Below are 17,422 nucleotides of genomic sequence, written 5' to 3'. Positions count from 1 at the left end.
CTTATACACCTGGAAGGAATTTATGCATGGATGAATCCCTGATGAAGTATAAGGGAAGGCTTGGATTCAAGCAGCATATTCCTTCCAAGCGCTCTAGGTATATAAGCTCTGTGAGAGCAAGACTGGGTATACTCTATCCTTTCCCTTGTACACCCGGAAGGACTGCCACCTTGACCCTCCAGGTTGCCCAGAACATATGGGGAACAGTGGCAAGGTTGTCTGGGACCTGATATTCCCCCTGATGAACAAAGGGTAATACTTGTATAAAGACAATTTTTATACAAGTGTCCCTTTGTTCAAGCTACTGTACTGTTTTAATACAGTAGCTTGTGATACAATCAGAATGAATCACACCCAGGACAACTTGCACGCACCCAGCTACAAAGGGGGGAGACCTCAGCTCTGCGCCAAGAGGAGCTGTTGGCAGTTTAGTACAGAGACAAGAAGGATGTGTACCTTCTTACCACCATCCACACTGAGGATTGTGTAGGTCTCTGTACGTGGCCAAGCTGAGAGCACAAGGAAGCCAGTGTGCATCAAGGCATTGAACCGGTATATGGGTGGGGTTGATCTGGTAGGTCAGCTGCTGCAGCCTTACCTAATTATACGGAAGACAAGGGCCTGGTACAAAAGGTTGCAATTTACTTAATGCAGATTGCAACCCACGACACTTTTTTTGTTGTTCAAAAGAGCAAACCCCGGAATTCAACTGACTTTTTTACAGTTTCAGCTCCAGATCGTTTAGTGAATTTTGTACTAAGATGCACCTGCTCCCCGGGCGGTGATGGAAGAGAACAGAGTTGGAACTACCCACTCTATTTTAAAAATCCCCCGTACTGCAGCAAAGCAGAATTCTCAAAAAAGATTTTCAAGAGGGGGCAGAGAAAGGACAACATCGTTTACTGTCCTGACTGCCCTGGACAGCCTGGACTCTGCATTGGGGACTGCTTCAAGCGATATCACACTGGTCCGTTTTACTTTTTTTTTTTTTTTTTTTGCCGTTCAGTTTTTTTAGGGTTATATTTACTGTTCCTGAGTTTGTCTGTTTTTTTTACTTTTACTGCGCCAGACTATTTTTAGGATAAAGTTCAATGTATGCATGGAGGCATGAGTGTACTCAGGAGGCCTTGCAGAAAACAAGCTAAAGTGTTTTCGTGCAATAACAAACAGGCTCCCCTAAATCAGACACAAATGTGTGTGTAAAAATGAAAATTTAAAAATTACTACCAGATTTTTTCTCTTTTTTTGTGTGGCTAAAACGGTTGCATCAAAAACACTACATATAAAATACCTTGGGGTGTCAACTTTTCAAATATTTGCACGTTCATGGCAAGAAAATAAATTGGGATATGTAGATAGGCAAAGAAGATGTGTCAAACCCCCCAAACAAACCTATGCATAGGTGGTATCACTGTACTCAGGAGATGTTGTTGAACACATATTGGGGTGTTCTTTGTCAGTAACACATAACAGGAACTAAGAATCGATGCCCAAAGTACAATGTGAGAGAAGTATAACAAAAAAATGACTACCCAAAAGTTTGGCAAAGACTGGTGGTAGAATACGTGCATGGAAAGTGTTAAAATACCACCATTTGTGGGGGGGCGGGGCCAGGCCGCCGAGTGAGATGGTCGCATGCCAGACCAGCTCACGAAACTTATAACAGGGAAAACAAGAAACTTGGCATAAAAAGCTGATAAACATCGGTAAAACTCACCGGGTGGAGAGTACCGGCCCCAGGGTGAGGCTGGCCCGACCGGTTTCAGTCCCCTGGGGGATGAATCCTCACTGGCGCCAACGAGGCCTAATCCGGCGGTGAGTGGGGCAGACAGCCGCTGCCCCGCTGTCCTGCCCATCGGTGCTCAGACTGGAGCCAGACCTGTGGAGACGTGGCCCCGTCCCCCCCCCCCCATGGACCGGGGGGGTGATCCCGGTCCCCACCCCCGCTTACCCCGACCATCCTGGGAGCAGCAACAAGGCCGCCCGGATCCAACACCAAGGCGCAGCAGTCAAGATGGCGGAGACCAAAGATGCTGGCGCCAAAAACGGCAGTGAGGCCCAGCAGCGGCCCACACCGCTCCCCCTGAACGGAATGAACTTGCGGGCAGCACCGGCAAGAGGCGGCACCTTCGCAAGGGAACCCAGGACGCAGAGACCACCTTTAAAATGGCGGAGATTGCATGCCCAGCCATCCATGCTCGAGGGCTGACTGGTACACCCTCCCTTCTAACCTCTCACGGACGGGCTGCCGAGGTACGCCAAGCGGGATCAGGCGAGCACATCCTCATACCCCACCAGCCTAACTGCAGAGTGAGACACCACTACAACAACACAGCCTTACCTAACATACCGCTTGCGGGCTGACGAATGCGGATTGACCAACTACAGCCACCATATTGTACACGATGACCAGCACGGCAACAGGGACTCTCTTCCCGCCCAAGACAGGCACTCGCCTGGATCGCCCATACAGGGACTGCCACCATATGACCATGACACACAGCGGGACTATAACTACCACAGCAGTCCCTTTGATTTATCTTTAGAGGGGTCCCCTGGCAGGCGACCACTAATTGCCAATCAAAAGTGTACTCACAAGTGTAATCCCATCTGCTGAAGGAGTAACTATGCGGCTGTAAATATACATATATATGTGTGTACCTAACATTATTGCAAAGCACAGTATATTATCTAGTCTAACATACCCTCATCTTATTATTGTTAACCTTGATTACAATACAATCGGTGGTTTTACTATTAACATGCATAGCTAGCATTTAAACTTGCTCAAGCCTCCAAGAAAGCCAAACCTGGCTAGCTCAGAGACCCGCTACCCCCTGGTGGTCAATCATCAGTAGTGTGGGGAAATACTTAACTCATAAATCAATATGTGTCACTTCTCATAGACTCCATCTCGTAATACTCTATAACACATACTTTAGCAACTAGCGAATTGTACCTAGCCTGTGGTAACTTTATTAAACTTAACCTTAAGCGTTCGACAAATCATCTACTAACAAAAAAAATGTGCAGAGTTAACAATGCTACATCACTGTATCATCCTGTACCAAATATTGCCTGTTTATGCTGTTGTGGCATACCTGAGCAGCTTGTATTCTACGTTATGCACTATAAAAATATAAGAATTTAAGAATTTAAAAGAAAAAGAATTTAAAAAAAAAATAAAAAATACCACCATTTGTAATACCCTGGGGTGTTTACTTTTCCCAAATGGTTTGATATGGGTAAATTGGCCGGCCGGCTTCAAAAATGTCCCAAAAAGGACATGGGTGCATGATGACCAGCTGGGAAAATTCCAAGTTGGAAAACTGGAATGCGTACCCACCAAATAAGGTCTTTTAGCCCCCAGAGAACCAGACACACGTGTACATTGGTGGTATCACTGTATTCAGGAGATGTTGCTTAACACATATTGGGGTGTTCTTTGGCAGTAACCCTTAAAGTTCTCAGTACATGTATTCTTAAATTGCTATGTGTGTCAAAAAACAACTTTTTTTTTTTAATTTGGCATAGATTGGTGGTAAAACGGTAATACCTTGGGTTGTTTTCTTTTAAGAAATATATACATGTGAAGGGTTATTAAAGGATTACAGTGTTGCAATGTAACTTGTGTTAGTTTTGAAAATGGTTTGGAAATAGCAAAGTGCTACTTGTGCTAACATTGGGTATTTCTAAACTCAGGACAAAATTTAGAAACTTTTTAGCATCAGTGTTTTTTGGCAGTAGTAGATGCGTAACAGATTTTGGGGGTCAGAGTTAGAAAAAGTGATTTTTAAAAAAAATTCTCATCATATTTTATAAAAATGTTTATAGTAAATTATATGATATGATGAAAATAATTGTATTTTTAGAAAGACCATTTAATGGCAAGACAAACTGTATATAATATGTGAGGGAAAATTACAGCTAAACACAAACACCGCAGAAATGTAAAAAGAGCCCTGGTCCTCAACGGTAAGAAAACTGAAAAACGGTCTGGGGTTAATCGGGATAGGTCTCACCCTTTGTATATGCCGTAAAACCTGCAAAGTTATGTGTCTGTAAAGTTTGTAATTGTGAAGTCTTGCTTAAACATTAAAACATCAGTTAATATATGACTTTATTTCTCAAGCCGATTGACCCCATCTCTTTAGTCCTAACATGGGACTGACTCTTAAACTAATAACCTGGCGTAGAAATTAATTTCATAAATTAAAACATAATTAAAAAAAAAAACTAAAAAAAACTTGAAAATTGCTTTACAACATCAGATGGAATTTGTCATTCTTCAAACATATTTCAGTGTTGAATGACGGAATCTTTCCTCCAGGAAACGTTCTTTCATTGCTCCGATTATGATGTTCCATTCTCCTATTCACATCCATTGGCAACAATGAGACACACAGCAACAGGCGCCTTCTATACAAATTTATTTAGTCATCCTTCTTCGGTGGCATTGGTAAGACTGAGACCTCGGAGGGGGATAGCACAAAGTCCCTGCTTTATCTCAGTTTGGATGTGAAATAACATTTTTTCCTGCCTACCTTTCACATATGTAATGCCTTTGCAAGTGTGCAAAAACTTTGTGAAGAGGTAAAATTAATCTTTCTTTTGTGTTTGGGCGTGCAATATGTATCAGAAGGGTTGAAAAAAAAACAAAAACAAAAAAACAACATGAGAGAATTGGTGAAAACGAAAATATTGTGTGTCTTGAAAGAAGATCATCTTCTTGTACACATTATTAGTCCTCATACACGACTGCAGTGGGTTGTTTCCCATGCAGAATAACCCTGTGGTTGGATCTCTGAGCCTGCACAGTTCCAAGTTCATCTACCTCCACACACAAAGACTCTTCATAATGGCGACTCGCGCCCTGTGAACAGATCATCTTCGGATTCCAACTTCTTGTGTTTGCGCAGGTGTTTGTATCTGTCCACATATGCTTTTACCAAGTTGACTACTTTCACTGGATTGATTTCTCCACTTTTGCTGTGGCAGATCTGTCGTAGGGGAAAAAAAATAAAGGTTAAGCTGATAAATGAAGTCAAACACCTCACATATCTAGATTATGCAGAATGCAAACAAGGCAAAACAAGAACAAAACAAATATATATATATATATATATATATATATATATATACACACTAAATATTTCCCTTATAAAATTTCAGTCAAATTCCCAGAACGTCTAGATAAATAGAATAAAACCACATGAATACTCATACAACAAGGTAAAACAAATGGGGGGGGGGGTGCGGGGGGGCAAATGGGGGTCAGTGGTGTCACTATGGTTGGTGTCACTCTGTGCAGTAACTCACGTCGTCACCCCCTGAATATCCTCCATTACCAGACCATACAGAATCCTTAGTGCAATAGTGCAATTATTCAGTTTATTTATAATTCCAGGATAGGATATGGTTAGCACAGACCAACAGTTAGAAGTAAGGGAAACACTTGACTCCTACACATTTCGATAATTTTACAAACAAAGGTGTATTAAGCAACTAACTTGTTATTCAGGCTGGACATGGAAAAGTAGAAGTGTTATGTCTAGCTTTCAGAACACATCAGTTTCCAGGAGCAATGTTACCGACACAATATGACAGAATTCTCAAGCATCCCTCTTTAGGAGAGACAGCACCTATTTTGGACAATAAAGCTCACATCCTAATGTAATTCAGATAGCTAATAAAGCTTGCACTCTAATGAAAGTAAGATAAGCAATAAAGATTGCACTATGACTGAAATACATTAAAGTGCAAGCTTTATTACCTAACTGAATTGCATAATTCAGCCATAGACCATAAAAGCCATATATACCATGTATATGGGAGCCTTTTACGTATAGGTAACAGACATATAGTCTGGGCGTTTATAGGTTGGAGTGTGCATGTACATACATATATATATATATATATATATATATATATATATATATATGAGCATTTTACTTATTGAGAGAGACATTTTGTGTGTGTATAGGTAGGAGTGTGACAGTATTAACTCACTATAGTCTATGTATATATAGATGGGAAGCTTTTATGTATAGAAAACAGCATTATAGTCTGTGCATATGTAAATATGAGCTTTTTCTAAAAATAAATGGCTCCCAACTTTGTCACGTGGTCTTTTGGTGCACTTCCGGGTTTCGGACGGCAGGCGGTTGTCTCACGCACTGATTTGGTAAGTTATTGTTGGTGTAATTATTATTTGCTTATATATACTTACCTCTTACACTGTATAATTGATCTTGAAAAAGACCCTATATAGGGGTCGAAACGTTGATCACGAACCTTTGAATCAAGACCTGTGAGTGCACCTCTCATCTATTTTTGTTTATATATATCTCTAAACTGACATTATGTGCAGTTCCAGGGTCCCTAAAGTCAGGGCAGCACTGGGACAATATGTTACGTGTACAAGCAGCACAGCTCTTTGCATCTGTCACCAATTTAATCCTGCTCACCTATTATGATCCTGCCTTCCCAGACTTCTTCCAACAGATTACTTAGCATGACCCAGGAGGAGAGGCTGCCATAGAGAGCAACCGCATGGTCTGTCAGGGAGTATGTCAAGTCGGAACTGGAAGGCTCCACTAGCTGATGATCTGGAGGGGTGTGCATGCTGACTGACTGCTGCTGCTGTCTAGGAGAGAGACAGCTTATCCTGCTGCAAATGCTCCCAATCTCCCTCCCTTTCCGAGCTCTGCTTGGGAATACAAATACCAGCCTGAGGATGACAGCTTGTCACCCCCTGTTTTTTGCTGCTCCCTTGGAATGTGCCGCCCAAGGCGATTGCCTTTTATGCCTCGCTGAAGATCCACCACTGGTGATATGTATCAGATTTTACAATCAGTGATTGAGAACTGTTCTTGGCTCTTTAAATTGTCACAGTTATTTGTGTATTCTGTCATTTTTACATATGAGTCCATTTTATTTTTACACCTGAATGCATTTTACTCCATCTTTAACAGGAGAGCAAATGTTCCGATCAATAATAATTTATGTTCTAGTTTTTGGCTCAGAAAACAAGTGATTTCTTTAAGAACACAAAGAGAATATTTTGAGCAAGTAAAGAGTTTGGCTATATTTTAGTTTGTCTTTTTTATTGCCTCTACCAAAAAGCATCTGGGCCTGCAAATTGAGTGTATTAGAGGATTTATGAAATCTTTGTACACAATGCGCAGCCACTACCTTTTGCACAGCTTTGCGAAGGATTTCTTTGTATTCGTCCTTTGTGATCTCTCGCTTCTGGTAGAATGGCTTGATAGCCAATTTCACCTCCTCAACTGCACGTTCCTGCATATGCAGCTTTTTCATATACTAGAAAAAAAGACCATGTACAATATATCAGAAGAAAGACAGACAAGAGACACTTTTCCATAAGATCCTGCTATAGACATCGAAAACATTAATTCTGTGAAAACTTTCAATGCATAGCTTAGCAGAAACAAGTAAAACAGTGCAATATACAATTACGTAATAACATAACAAGAAAAGAACATAGCCATGTGTGAGATTATATTAAATGTTATCACAACTACATGGCCTGACGTCTACAAGAGGATGAGTTTAAAGTAAGTTTAAACATATTCCTTCATACCTCGTCATTCTTAACCTTCTCTCCTTTTAAAGATGATTTTGATTTCGCCTTCCCTTCACCTGTGGGAAAACAAAAAAGCAAGAAAAGTAAAACTATAACAAAGTTCTCCTAGCTAAAAGTGGCTACTCTACATCTAAAATCTTTAACTTCCAATCAAGGTTGTTACAGTTAAATGATGGGAAAATGTGACAAAGTGATTTAAGCAATAACTCTGACAAAAAGACTCTCTATACTAGTGTTTTTGTGAGGATAACTGATTAAATCACAAACATGATTTTAAAAAAACAACTAAAATAATTGATCACAGAATTCCTCACATACAAAATTGATCAAAATGTTGCAAAACACTCTGTTCGATAGAAACATAGAATGTGACAGCAGATAAGTACCATTCAGCACATCTAGTCTGCCCAATTTTCTAAATACTTTCATTAGCCTCTGGCCTTATCTTATAGTTAGGATAGCCTTATGCCTATCCCACGCATGCTTAAACTCCTTTACTGTGTTAACCTCTACCACTTCAGCTGGAAGGCTATTCCATGCATCCACTACCCTCTCAGTAAAGTAATACTTCCTGATATTATTTTTAAACCTTTGTCCCTCTAATTTAAGACTATGTCCTCTTGTTGTGATAGTTTTTCTTCTTTTAAATATAGTCTCCTCCCTTACTGTGTTGATTCCCTTTATGTATTTAAATGTTTCTATCATATCCCCCCTGTCTCATCTTTCCTCCAAGCTATACATGTTAAGATCCTTTAACCTTTCCTGGTAAGTTTTGTCCTGCAATCCATGAAACAGTTTAGTAGCCCTTCTCTGAACTCTCTCTAAAGTATCAATATCCTTCTGGAGATACGGTCTCCAGTACTGTGTACAATACTCCAAGTGAGGTCTCACTAGTGTTCTGTACAATGGCATGAGCACTTCCCTCTTTCTACTGCTAATACCTCTCCCTATACAACCGAGCATTCTGCTAGCATTTACTGAAATGTAAAATCCTAAGTAATATGTAAAGGATTCCACAAAGTTTTCTATGAGAAACCTAGTACCGAAATAGGTGGCATGTGTTGCAAACAATATCATTTTTACATTTCTGAAACTACTAGAACTAGAATACATATCCACTAAATACCTCCCACACAGGGTCCTATGGAATGTACACAGCATTATCTTTAAGATTAATGGGAAGCTGAATAATCCCTTCCTCTAACTGCTGCCGGCAGAAGGTGCAGATCTGCATCTTAATAGGGTGCTTTGTAGATAATCGTCTATTTTATATTGGTATTTTCAACATCAGAAGTAAAGGGAATCTGTACCCACCTGTACTTGCAACTTGCATCTTCGGTTCATTAGCTGTAGCAAGGCTGCCAGGCTTTGGGGTCTGGCTTAGCATTGCTCCACTGCTCAGCATGATGCTTGGTATGGTCGGCTCACTGACAGGGGCATAGGGAGGAAAGATTGGCGGGAGAGGTAACGGAGGCAGAGTCTGTGGGAAAGCCTGTGCATAGGGTGTAGAAAAAAACATGCACATGTGTGTGAGCATTTTATGGTATGAATCCTAGCTGGCATCTTGCTTCATAACACAACCTGCAACTAAGAAGTGGAAGCTGTTGTACCAAATAAATCTATTATAAATGATACAATAAATGATATAATAAAACTCTCTAAGAGTTTAGATGTCACAGGAGAGCTTGCAGTATTTAATTAAAATTCTGATAAAAGTACATAAGGAACTCAGATGTAACCTTTTGGAAAAAGGTACTTAAAGGGACACTATAGTCAGCAAAACAACTTTAGCTTGATGGAGTAGTTTTGGTGTATAGATCATGCCCCTTCAGTAGCATAGGGTAGTTACATTTTAAAGATAAATGCATAGGCTACACTTCTGCCATTGTGATTATTAGGTAGGCAGCGGAATGTATGTTGTTTACAGGAAGAGCAGAATGGCCTAATGACTGTGTGCACAATTCAACGCAAAATAAGACGTGCTTCTTTATGTATTCATAAGTTTAATCAGTCATTCAAGGCTAAAAAGCTACAGCACCTGAACAGGAGTCTCTGTTGCAATCCAAGGCAATCGACTGGTCTCTTTGACAGGTTTGTTCACAGAATTCCATGAAATTTGATTGGACACCTGTTGCAGGCAATCCCGGATGGAAGTGTCTGGGAGATTCCACGGACGAGTATTGAAAATATCAGATGGGGAATCTGCTGAAAATGCAGACCCGGTTTCAGTTTGTTTGGGTGAATCAGGTCTTGGCTCCTCTTTTATGTGCTCAGGCTTAAGGAGTAGAACACCTTACACAGAAAAAGACAAACTATTTTTAGAATCATCCACATAATAAATTGGGTTGTGTTAAGTGCTCAACGTATACTGTAACAGTAGGGGCTAAAACAAGCTTACAATCTAAAAGTTAAATCATAGTCTAATTGGAAACACGGTTTGTATTCTTACTTAAGTAAATAATCCTAGATGAGTTTCAAATTGAAAGTCAAAATAGCTGAATTGGAAAAATTCTCAGCTATGCCTTCAGTTCGGTTACTCTGGCCGTAAATGTTAAATTTACTTTTAACTCTCATTTTATTGAATAACCCTGTATATAGTACAGTAAAAATTTTGTTGTTGTGAATCAAAATTTAGCTTTATGGAGTGTACCAATTAACTATACATATTGTTGGACTAGTTTACAAGTACAATGCATACAATGCACTTAAACTCATGTAAAAATATGCACATGTACAATGTCACAGGTGTTTCTACATTAGTATAGGAGGCCCAGAGGGCATATATATCCCGGGAAAGGGAGTCATGTGCTAATTTTTTTTTACCTTTGGCCACACAATTAATGCTTAAAGGGAAACTATAATGCCAGGAAAACAAATGCGCTCCCTTCTGTCACTTACCTGGGTCCAGTGCGCTTGGGTCCGCCTTCGCTCCTCCACCGTCAGCCAGCACGTGAGACCTAATGCACATGCGCGGCAATGGTTGCGCTCACATTAGGATTTCCCCCATAGGCAAGCATTATACAATGCTTGCCTATGGGGTTTTGGGTAACGCTGGTCTTTTCCATGCATAGCGTGAGGACGGCCAGTGTCTGTCACCTAACATCACAGAAGTTCCTGGTAGACAGCCAATAGATGTGGGGTTAATTCTGCAAAGTAATTATTGCAGTTTCTTAAAAACTGCAATAATTAGCTTTACAGGATTAAGGGACCTGGGACACTGAACCCAGACCACTTCAATGAACTGAAATGGTGTGGGTGCCTTTAAAAGCTTAGTGCAGACAGGCTCATTTTCTGTTCAGATACAAAATGCTCACCTCACATGATCAGAATAACACAATTTTATAAAGTCGTATTTACTGAAACAGCAGTCATTGCATGTGCTTTATCATCACATAGGTCAAGATTAAACATTAGGGCATACAATACAATCTGGCATAGGTGACAGTGATTTTAAGCAAGACTTCAATCAATCTATTTAACATTCAAATTTCACAACCCATTTTTTTTTGCCAGTAGTACCAAAGTCAGAAAACTTTCTTATCTTAAAAATCAGACCAAAACCAAGATTTCATAATTAATCCTACTATGTTGAGCCATATTGTGAGATTAATAAAACATGCATTGCAAGTTACATCAACTACATCACAGGATGAAATGCGTGTGTTTCATTACATTACCTCTAAACAGACATTTCAGGTATTATCCACATGGGCAATTATTAGGGACACTCCAGGCACCCAGATCACTTCTGCTCATTGGAATGGTCTGGGTGCCAACTCCCCCTACTCTTAACCCTGCAAGTGTAATTATTGCAGTTTTTTTATAAACTGCAATAATTACCTTGCAGGGTTAACTCCACCTCTAGTGGCTGTCTACTAGACATCCACTAAAGAGGAACTTCCTGGATCATAGCACAGGAAACCTGTGCTAGAGCGTCGCTGGACGTCCTCACGCTGTGTGAGGACCTCCAGCGTCGCTCAATTCCCCATAGGAAAGCATTGAAATGCATTTTCAATGCTTTCCTATGGGGAGCGCTAATGCGCATGAGGTCTCCCTGGTCAGTGGGCGGGATCAGTATCGCCCACCAGCCGACGCAATGCAGAGGAGGAGCAGCGGCGGAGGGTGAAGCAGCGACGTGGGACATCGTCGCTGTCTCAGGTAAGTTACTGAAGGGGTTTTTACCCCTTCAGCAACAGGGGATTGGGGGGTGGGAGGGAGAGGGGAGTGGCAGTGCCAGGAAAACTGATTGTTTTCCTGGCACTGGAGTTTCCCTTTAAGTTATCAATTTTGCTATGTTATATTGTACTTAAAGAGTTTATTTTCCTTTTTTAATGTTAATTAAAAAGGACATAAACACTGTAACTACACTAGAACATGGCAAAATTGATAACCTTATTTATCACACCTACTCTTAATTCATCTAAATATTACCTGTGCGTGTCATCAAGTCAGGGGAGGTGTTCAACACTGCAAAATGTTTTGATATATCGTTTATTTGTACGAAACATGTTTCCAAGTCATCTGAGATGTTGAATTTGCCAAATTTTTAAATAGTAACATTAAAGTGTCTTAACTCCTTTCCAGCAGTATTGTAATCTTAAATTTGTGACGGTTACTAAACTTTGAGTTTTTGAAAATTAATTCTGCGTGGAAAAAAACCTTACTCAAAAATAGTCAAGTTGTGACCACAGCGGAGTTGGAAATCTTTTTCCCAGATAATCCGTTTTTGCTTCAGTTTTTTCCATCCAAATGTAATTCACAAAAAATCAAACTTTAGTGAATAATCATGTGAGTATTTAGCATAAAGCATAGCTTACATTGACTGATATGAAAATGGTAAATGTAACAGTAAGGTTATGGCAGCATCAACATTCTTACCAGCTTATTGGCAGCCATGAACGTGTTGATTAATAGAGATTTGTAACTTTGCTCTATGTTAACAGTTTGGAATACAGCAAACTATGAATGCATTTATACTTACTTGAGGACGTTTCTTTTGTGCAACTCACTGCATCTTTACTATGAAGGTTCCACGAGACTCTCTTGATCTGAGTTTTGGATTTACCCAAAAGTGTCTCAATGTCTGTTTTGGATGGGCTCAGACCTTTGTTTGCTCCTGTTTGTGGAAAACTATTTGTTGTGGTGGCCTCATTAATGTGATTTCCTGCCTCTTCATCGCCAGAAGCTCCTTCATCCTGTAAGAAGGGGATCACTTGCTTTTTGGAAAAACTTACTAAGGGAGTTTCCTAAAAGAAAAAGAAAAAGAAAATGTTCAGGAATATAGACTGCACATCAAAATCCAAGAACTTAACTCTAGAAGTTTATGCTCATGAACATTATCTCATTAATCTATCAATATCTAGGGGAACAAAATCCTTGACCCTCTAAATATGATCTGTGACAGATAGAATATCCACATCATGTTGTGCTGGAATGTCAGAAAGGTATACATTGTGTAAGGCTGCAATCATTTAACGAGTTACTCCAAGCATCATGACCACTTCAGTGTTTTGGAGTGGTCATGGCACAATGACCCTGTATGTGCAGCTTTTCAGTACGAAACACTGTACACATGGAGATATTTTGTATTGCCGCTGGAGGATATTCTTTGCACATAGGTTCCTCTCATTAGCTGAGGGCACTCAGTAGGAGCTCCCAGCCAATGAATGAATGGCAGGTTCAATAGGAACAAGAGGCTGAGACCGAGTGGTATCCAGGTAAGAGGCAAACGGTTACAAAACGGTTTGCATGCTTACTGGTAAACCATGCCAGGGTACTCCAGAAATTATAACCACTATAGTAGGCCATAGTGGTTATTGTGCCCGTAGAAAAACTTAAAGTGGAGCTCTATCTAAATGTATTATCTTCCCGAAAAACGTAAATGCAATTCCCTAAACTGTATGTTAAACACTGCTATTACATTTGTTTATGGGGAGCAACAGTACAAACACAAAAACTGCATATACAATCACAACCTCTCTTACACTAGCGCTTCTGCCTTACATCGTTGCTTTGTCAAATCATTTACCTTATAGTCGCCTTCTCGTTTCATCAAGATGGCTTCTTCAAGGTCCACATCATCTGGGCTAGCTGCTCCTGCTGAGCACACGTCATCTGAAAGCTCAGTAAGTAGAAAATCATCCAAGTGAGATGGTGACCACTGCATATCATCAGGCTCTGTTTTGACAGGGGGTTGGCTAACTAGCTGGATGGTTTCCAGGCTGGAATGAGGGCTGTGGGGTTTAGGAACTGGAGGTTCACTGTCTGATGATAATGGAGAGGCTTGTGGACTAATAACCTCCGCCTTAAGTGGCAACTCATTTAAGAGAGGAATTTCCTCTTTCATTTGTGTCTCTTGGGCATCACCCCTTTTGCCTTCAGGAAATATGGAATCCAGGAGAGATGGCGACCATGGTGGGCTACTTGTTTCTATCTTGTCTACATCATCATTACTAGAAAACTCAACATCTTTTTCCTCTTTCACTACGGGAATATCAACTGATACCTCTTTTTCAAAAACAGGATAGAAGTCTCTTTCTACATCCTCTTTGGGTGAAACTATTGTAGTTTTCCTTGTCTCTTCCTTGTCTGTGTGGAATTCTGTTTTTACAGTAACAGTACAAGTGATAGGCCTTTCATCTCCATCTGGGGCCAGAAAAGTTTCTTCATAAGACTCCCTTTCTTTTAAATGTTTTTTGTCTTTTGATCGATGAGCCTTGTGCTCCTTTGCCATCTGTGGCGACTTTGATCTTTGCTTCCCTCTTTCTTCCTTGGGTTTCTTTTTTTCCTTTACCCTGAAGCCCCCTTCTTTGTTGTAGTAGTTCTTCTCACCCTTGTGCTTCCTCTTCTTATCCCTTTCAGGGCTAACAGATTGACCTCTGGACTCGCGCTTCTTTTTCTTCTTTTTCTTACTGTTGTAAGCTCTGTGTGAAGAACTGCTTCGACTGCTTGACCTTGACCGCTTCCTCTCCTTGGATTCAGAGTTTTTTCTTTTCTTCTCCTTTTTTTTCTCCTTTTGACGCTTTTTCTTGGAACGCTCACAGCTGCCTGAGCTGGACCTATCACTACGTGCTCTTTTTCCTTTGTGTGTTTTTGATTTGGATTTTTCTCTTCTTTCCTCCTCGGAGGACCAAGAGGCTGATCTTGATTCTCGGTCTTGAGACCGTGTTCCAGATCTAGACCTTAAACAATCTATTGGCTCTTCCTTAATAGTGGTTTTCATTTTCAATAGATCTATATTATGACCAGTGGACAAAGAGAGGGAACGTGTGGGAGATTCCAATTCCCAAACCACTCTGTTACTCTGATGAATAACTCTGCTCGGCAGAGGTTCGGGATCAGGTTTTATAGAAACACGGTTCTCCTCTTTTGAATCAAAGTGAAAACCACGAACACCACCAGGTTTCAGATCAGAAGTAATTTTCAAACCAGAAAGTGGGCAAGAGATTTTGAAAGGTATCTTCTCATTGTTTTCTTCTTCATCAATTTCCTGTTTGATCTCTTTTTCCACCTTTATATAAGAAGGCAACACAGGACTCAAGTCCCCGGCTTTTTCAGGTACACTATGCTCTTTGCTGCTGGGAGACATATCAGAGAAGGCAGGACCAAGTTTAGAGACACTAATTTTGTTTGAGTGGGTGGTAAGGAATCTGAAGCTTCGAAATGCACCTACTTTGACACCACTGGACGGTGCAGTATTTTGAGTCACTGGTGATGTGGATGATGATGTAGAGGTTGGCATATTAGATGGCACAGAAGATGGCACAGAAGAAGGCCCTGGTCGTTCTGGGCTACTGTCTTTTGAACCTGAATCTGAGCCTGTTGGATCGAAAGGGTCATAAATTTCATTCTTAACTGGTTTATCCCTTTTTGAAGAGGTTGCTGATTGATGGGGTGTATTTTTTTGTTCTATTTTACCATCAGTGGAACGGAAGGGAGCCCGTGAACTAGGACTGAACTGTCTACAGGTGTTGCTCGAGCTACGACTGATTGTTATCCGGAGACCACCTCCTCCCACCTCAACCGATCCCACACTTCTTGAGCTACTGGTTGAACTTGTATGGCTAGAAGATACTTCACCACTTTGTTTTTGAGGCTGTTCATGTGTCTCTTGTCTAGAGCTTTTCATTTTGCTTTCTGTAGTGTTGAGTCTTCCCAACTGATTATTGTCCCCTCGACCCGTTAACTGATTGACACAAGAACTGGGAAGGCTAAAATTTGAGCTTGTGCTTTCTGAGGACAGCATATGCTTGCTATCTTCTTCATGGGAACTACTGCCTGTCTCTTTTTTGATCTTTGGTATCCTGGGAAGTTCTGAAATCTCCAACCTCTTTGCAGGTGACTTTATTGAAAATTTGATATCTAGCCTTTTTAGTGGCAAATGATCACTGGGACTGGGAGGCTCAGTCTTATGTACAGCTCCATTGAAACGGATAGGTTCTACATGCTTTGAAGCCAAACGAGCAGCAGAAGACTGCACCTGCACAACTCTTGGAGTAAAGGCATTCTTAAGTCTGAATGCAGATGTCCCAGGCAATGAAGAAGAGGGCAGAGGTACTCTTTCTAGACCAATGGCAGATGATGCTGGAGGAGGGGAAGGTGATGGAGACAAGGAATAAAGACCAGATGAAGTCAACTTTAACTGTGGATGCTGTTCAATGGGCTTCCAAGTATCTGATGAGGAAGTGGTAGATGATCCTGAGTGAGAAGGGGTCATTTCTTTCTGGCCTTCCATTGTATCTTCTTGCTTTGAAGAATTTCTTTGCATTTTTGCTTCAGCTACAGAAGAAGATAAATAAAATGAATTTAAAAAAAAAGCTTCAGTAGTGTTTTACATTGACTTTACATTTACAGATTTTAGATCAACTAAGTATACAGCAGTTTTGACTTTTATAAATGGAGACCTAATCTAGACTGAACAATCTATGGAGTAAGAGCTACCACTACTTATGTTCGGATAGCTCTACCACCGAGAAAAAAAGGGGCATAAACACAAACACTACAATAGCAGTAGAGAATGAACACATGTGAAACGATAACTACAACTTCACTTTTATTGAATATTAAAAAAAACCTAAAAATTTATCTAAACTAAACCTAAATTTGTACAATTGGATCCAAACAATTTTATTAGTGTGAGATATCGGGATATGATTGAAAAGTGTTTACGTCCTGTAGTGGAAAATCATCCTGAAATGTGTTTTCAACAGGATGGGGCTACTGCCCATGCAATGGACCTCCTGAGACAACTGTTTAGAGACCATTGCTTTCTACCAATCATTGTTACAGTATGTAACATCTTAGCCTACAGTTCCATATACTGTATTGCTATAGCATTACATTATTTCATTTTTGCATCTTTTTAAGATACAAAGTAAATAATTTGGAACAAGTGCCAGTTATTCTGTTCTATAGCAGTAATAGAGGCACTTGCACTGCACATATTGCTTCAAGCTATTTATTCATTTATTTATTCATTTACGTATCTATTTATTTATCTGTTAATGTAGTATTTATAAGACATTTGTCTTTTATCAACTTATTTTTCCATCTATACTATTTATTTTATACATTCATCTTGTTTCCACATTCTTTTTAAAGGCACAGTACCACTGTATACATATCCTCTTATGCACCTATATCTCTATACATTGTAGCCATATTCTAGGCCAGCTCCTGGTATTTATAAAAAGGAATGGGGTGAAGAGTCAGCGCTAGTAGCCACAGAGAAATATAGTTTAGAACGGCTGCACACCTTAAAAGGGGAGTTCCCCTAATCCCCTTATATAAGTAACATAAAACACGAAAACAGAAATG

At 40.2% G+C, this 17,422-nt stretch overlaps 1 protein-coding gene across 4 annotated transcripts in view; it reads right to left on the bottom strand.

The window, feature by feature from the left end:
* Positions 1-4,103: 4,103 nt before the first annotated feature.
* The window catches only part of PHRF1 (PHD and ring finger domains 1), a 78,810-nt gene continuing 65,491 nt past the window's right edge, over positions 4,104-17,422 (bottom strand). For 3 of the 4 annotated variants that reach the window (XM_063437846.1, XM_063437845.1, XM_063437847.1), the window contains exons 14-20: positions 13,635-16,384; positions 12,588-12,852; positions 9,645-9,898; positions 8,921-9,098; positions 7,604-7,662; positions 7,195-7,323; positions 4,104-5,000 (exon numbers count right to left, since the gene is read on the bottom strand). In XM_063437846.1, the coding sequence (XP_063293916.1) occupies positions 4,854-5,000; positions 7,195-7,323; positions 7,604-7,662; positions 8,921-9,098; positions 9,645-9,898; positions 12,588-12,852; positions 13,635-16,384 (3,782 nt within the window). In that variant the 3' untranslated portion in view covers positions 4,104-4,853. The remainder of the gene's footprint in view (positions 5,001-7,194; positions 7,324-7,603; positions 7,663-8,920; positions 9,099-9,644; positions 9,899-12,587; positions 12,853-13,634; positions 16,385-17,422) is intronic. The other variant, XM_063437848.1, reaches the window with a different exon arrangement.

This window comes from Pelobates fuscus, chromosome 12 (assembly GCF_036172605.1).
Source record: "Pelobates fuscus isolate aPelFus1 chromosome 12, aPelFus1.pri, whole genome shotgun sequence".
In the NCBI taxonomy this organism is placed as follows: Eukaryota; Metazoa; Chordata; class Amphibia; order Anura; family Pelobatidae; genus Pelobates; species Pelobates fuscus.
Note: the sequence above shows the minus strand (reverse complement) of the source record. Positions and strands in the feature narration are given on the sequence as shown.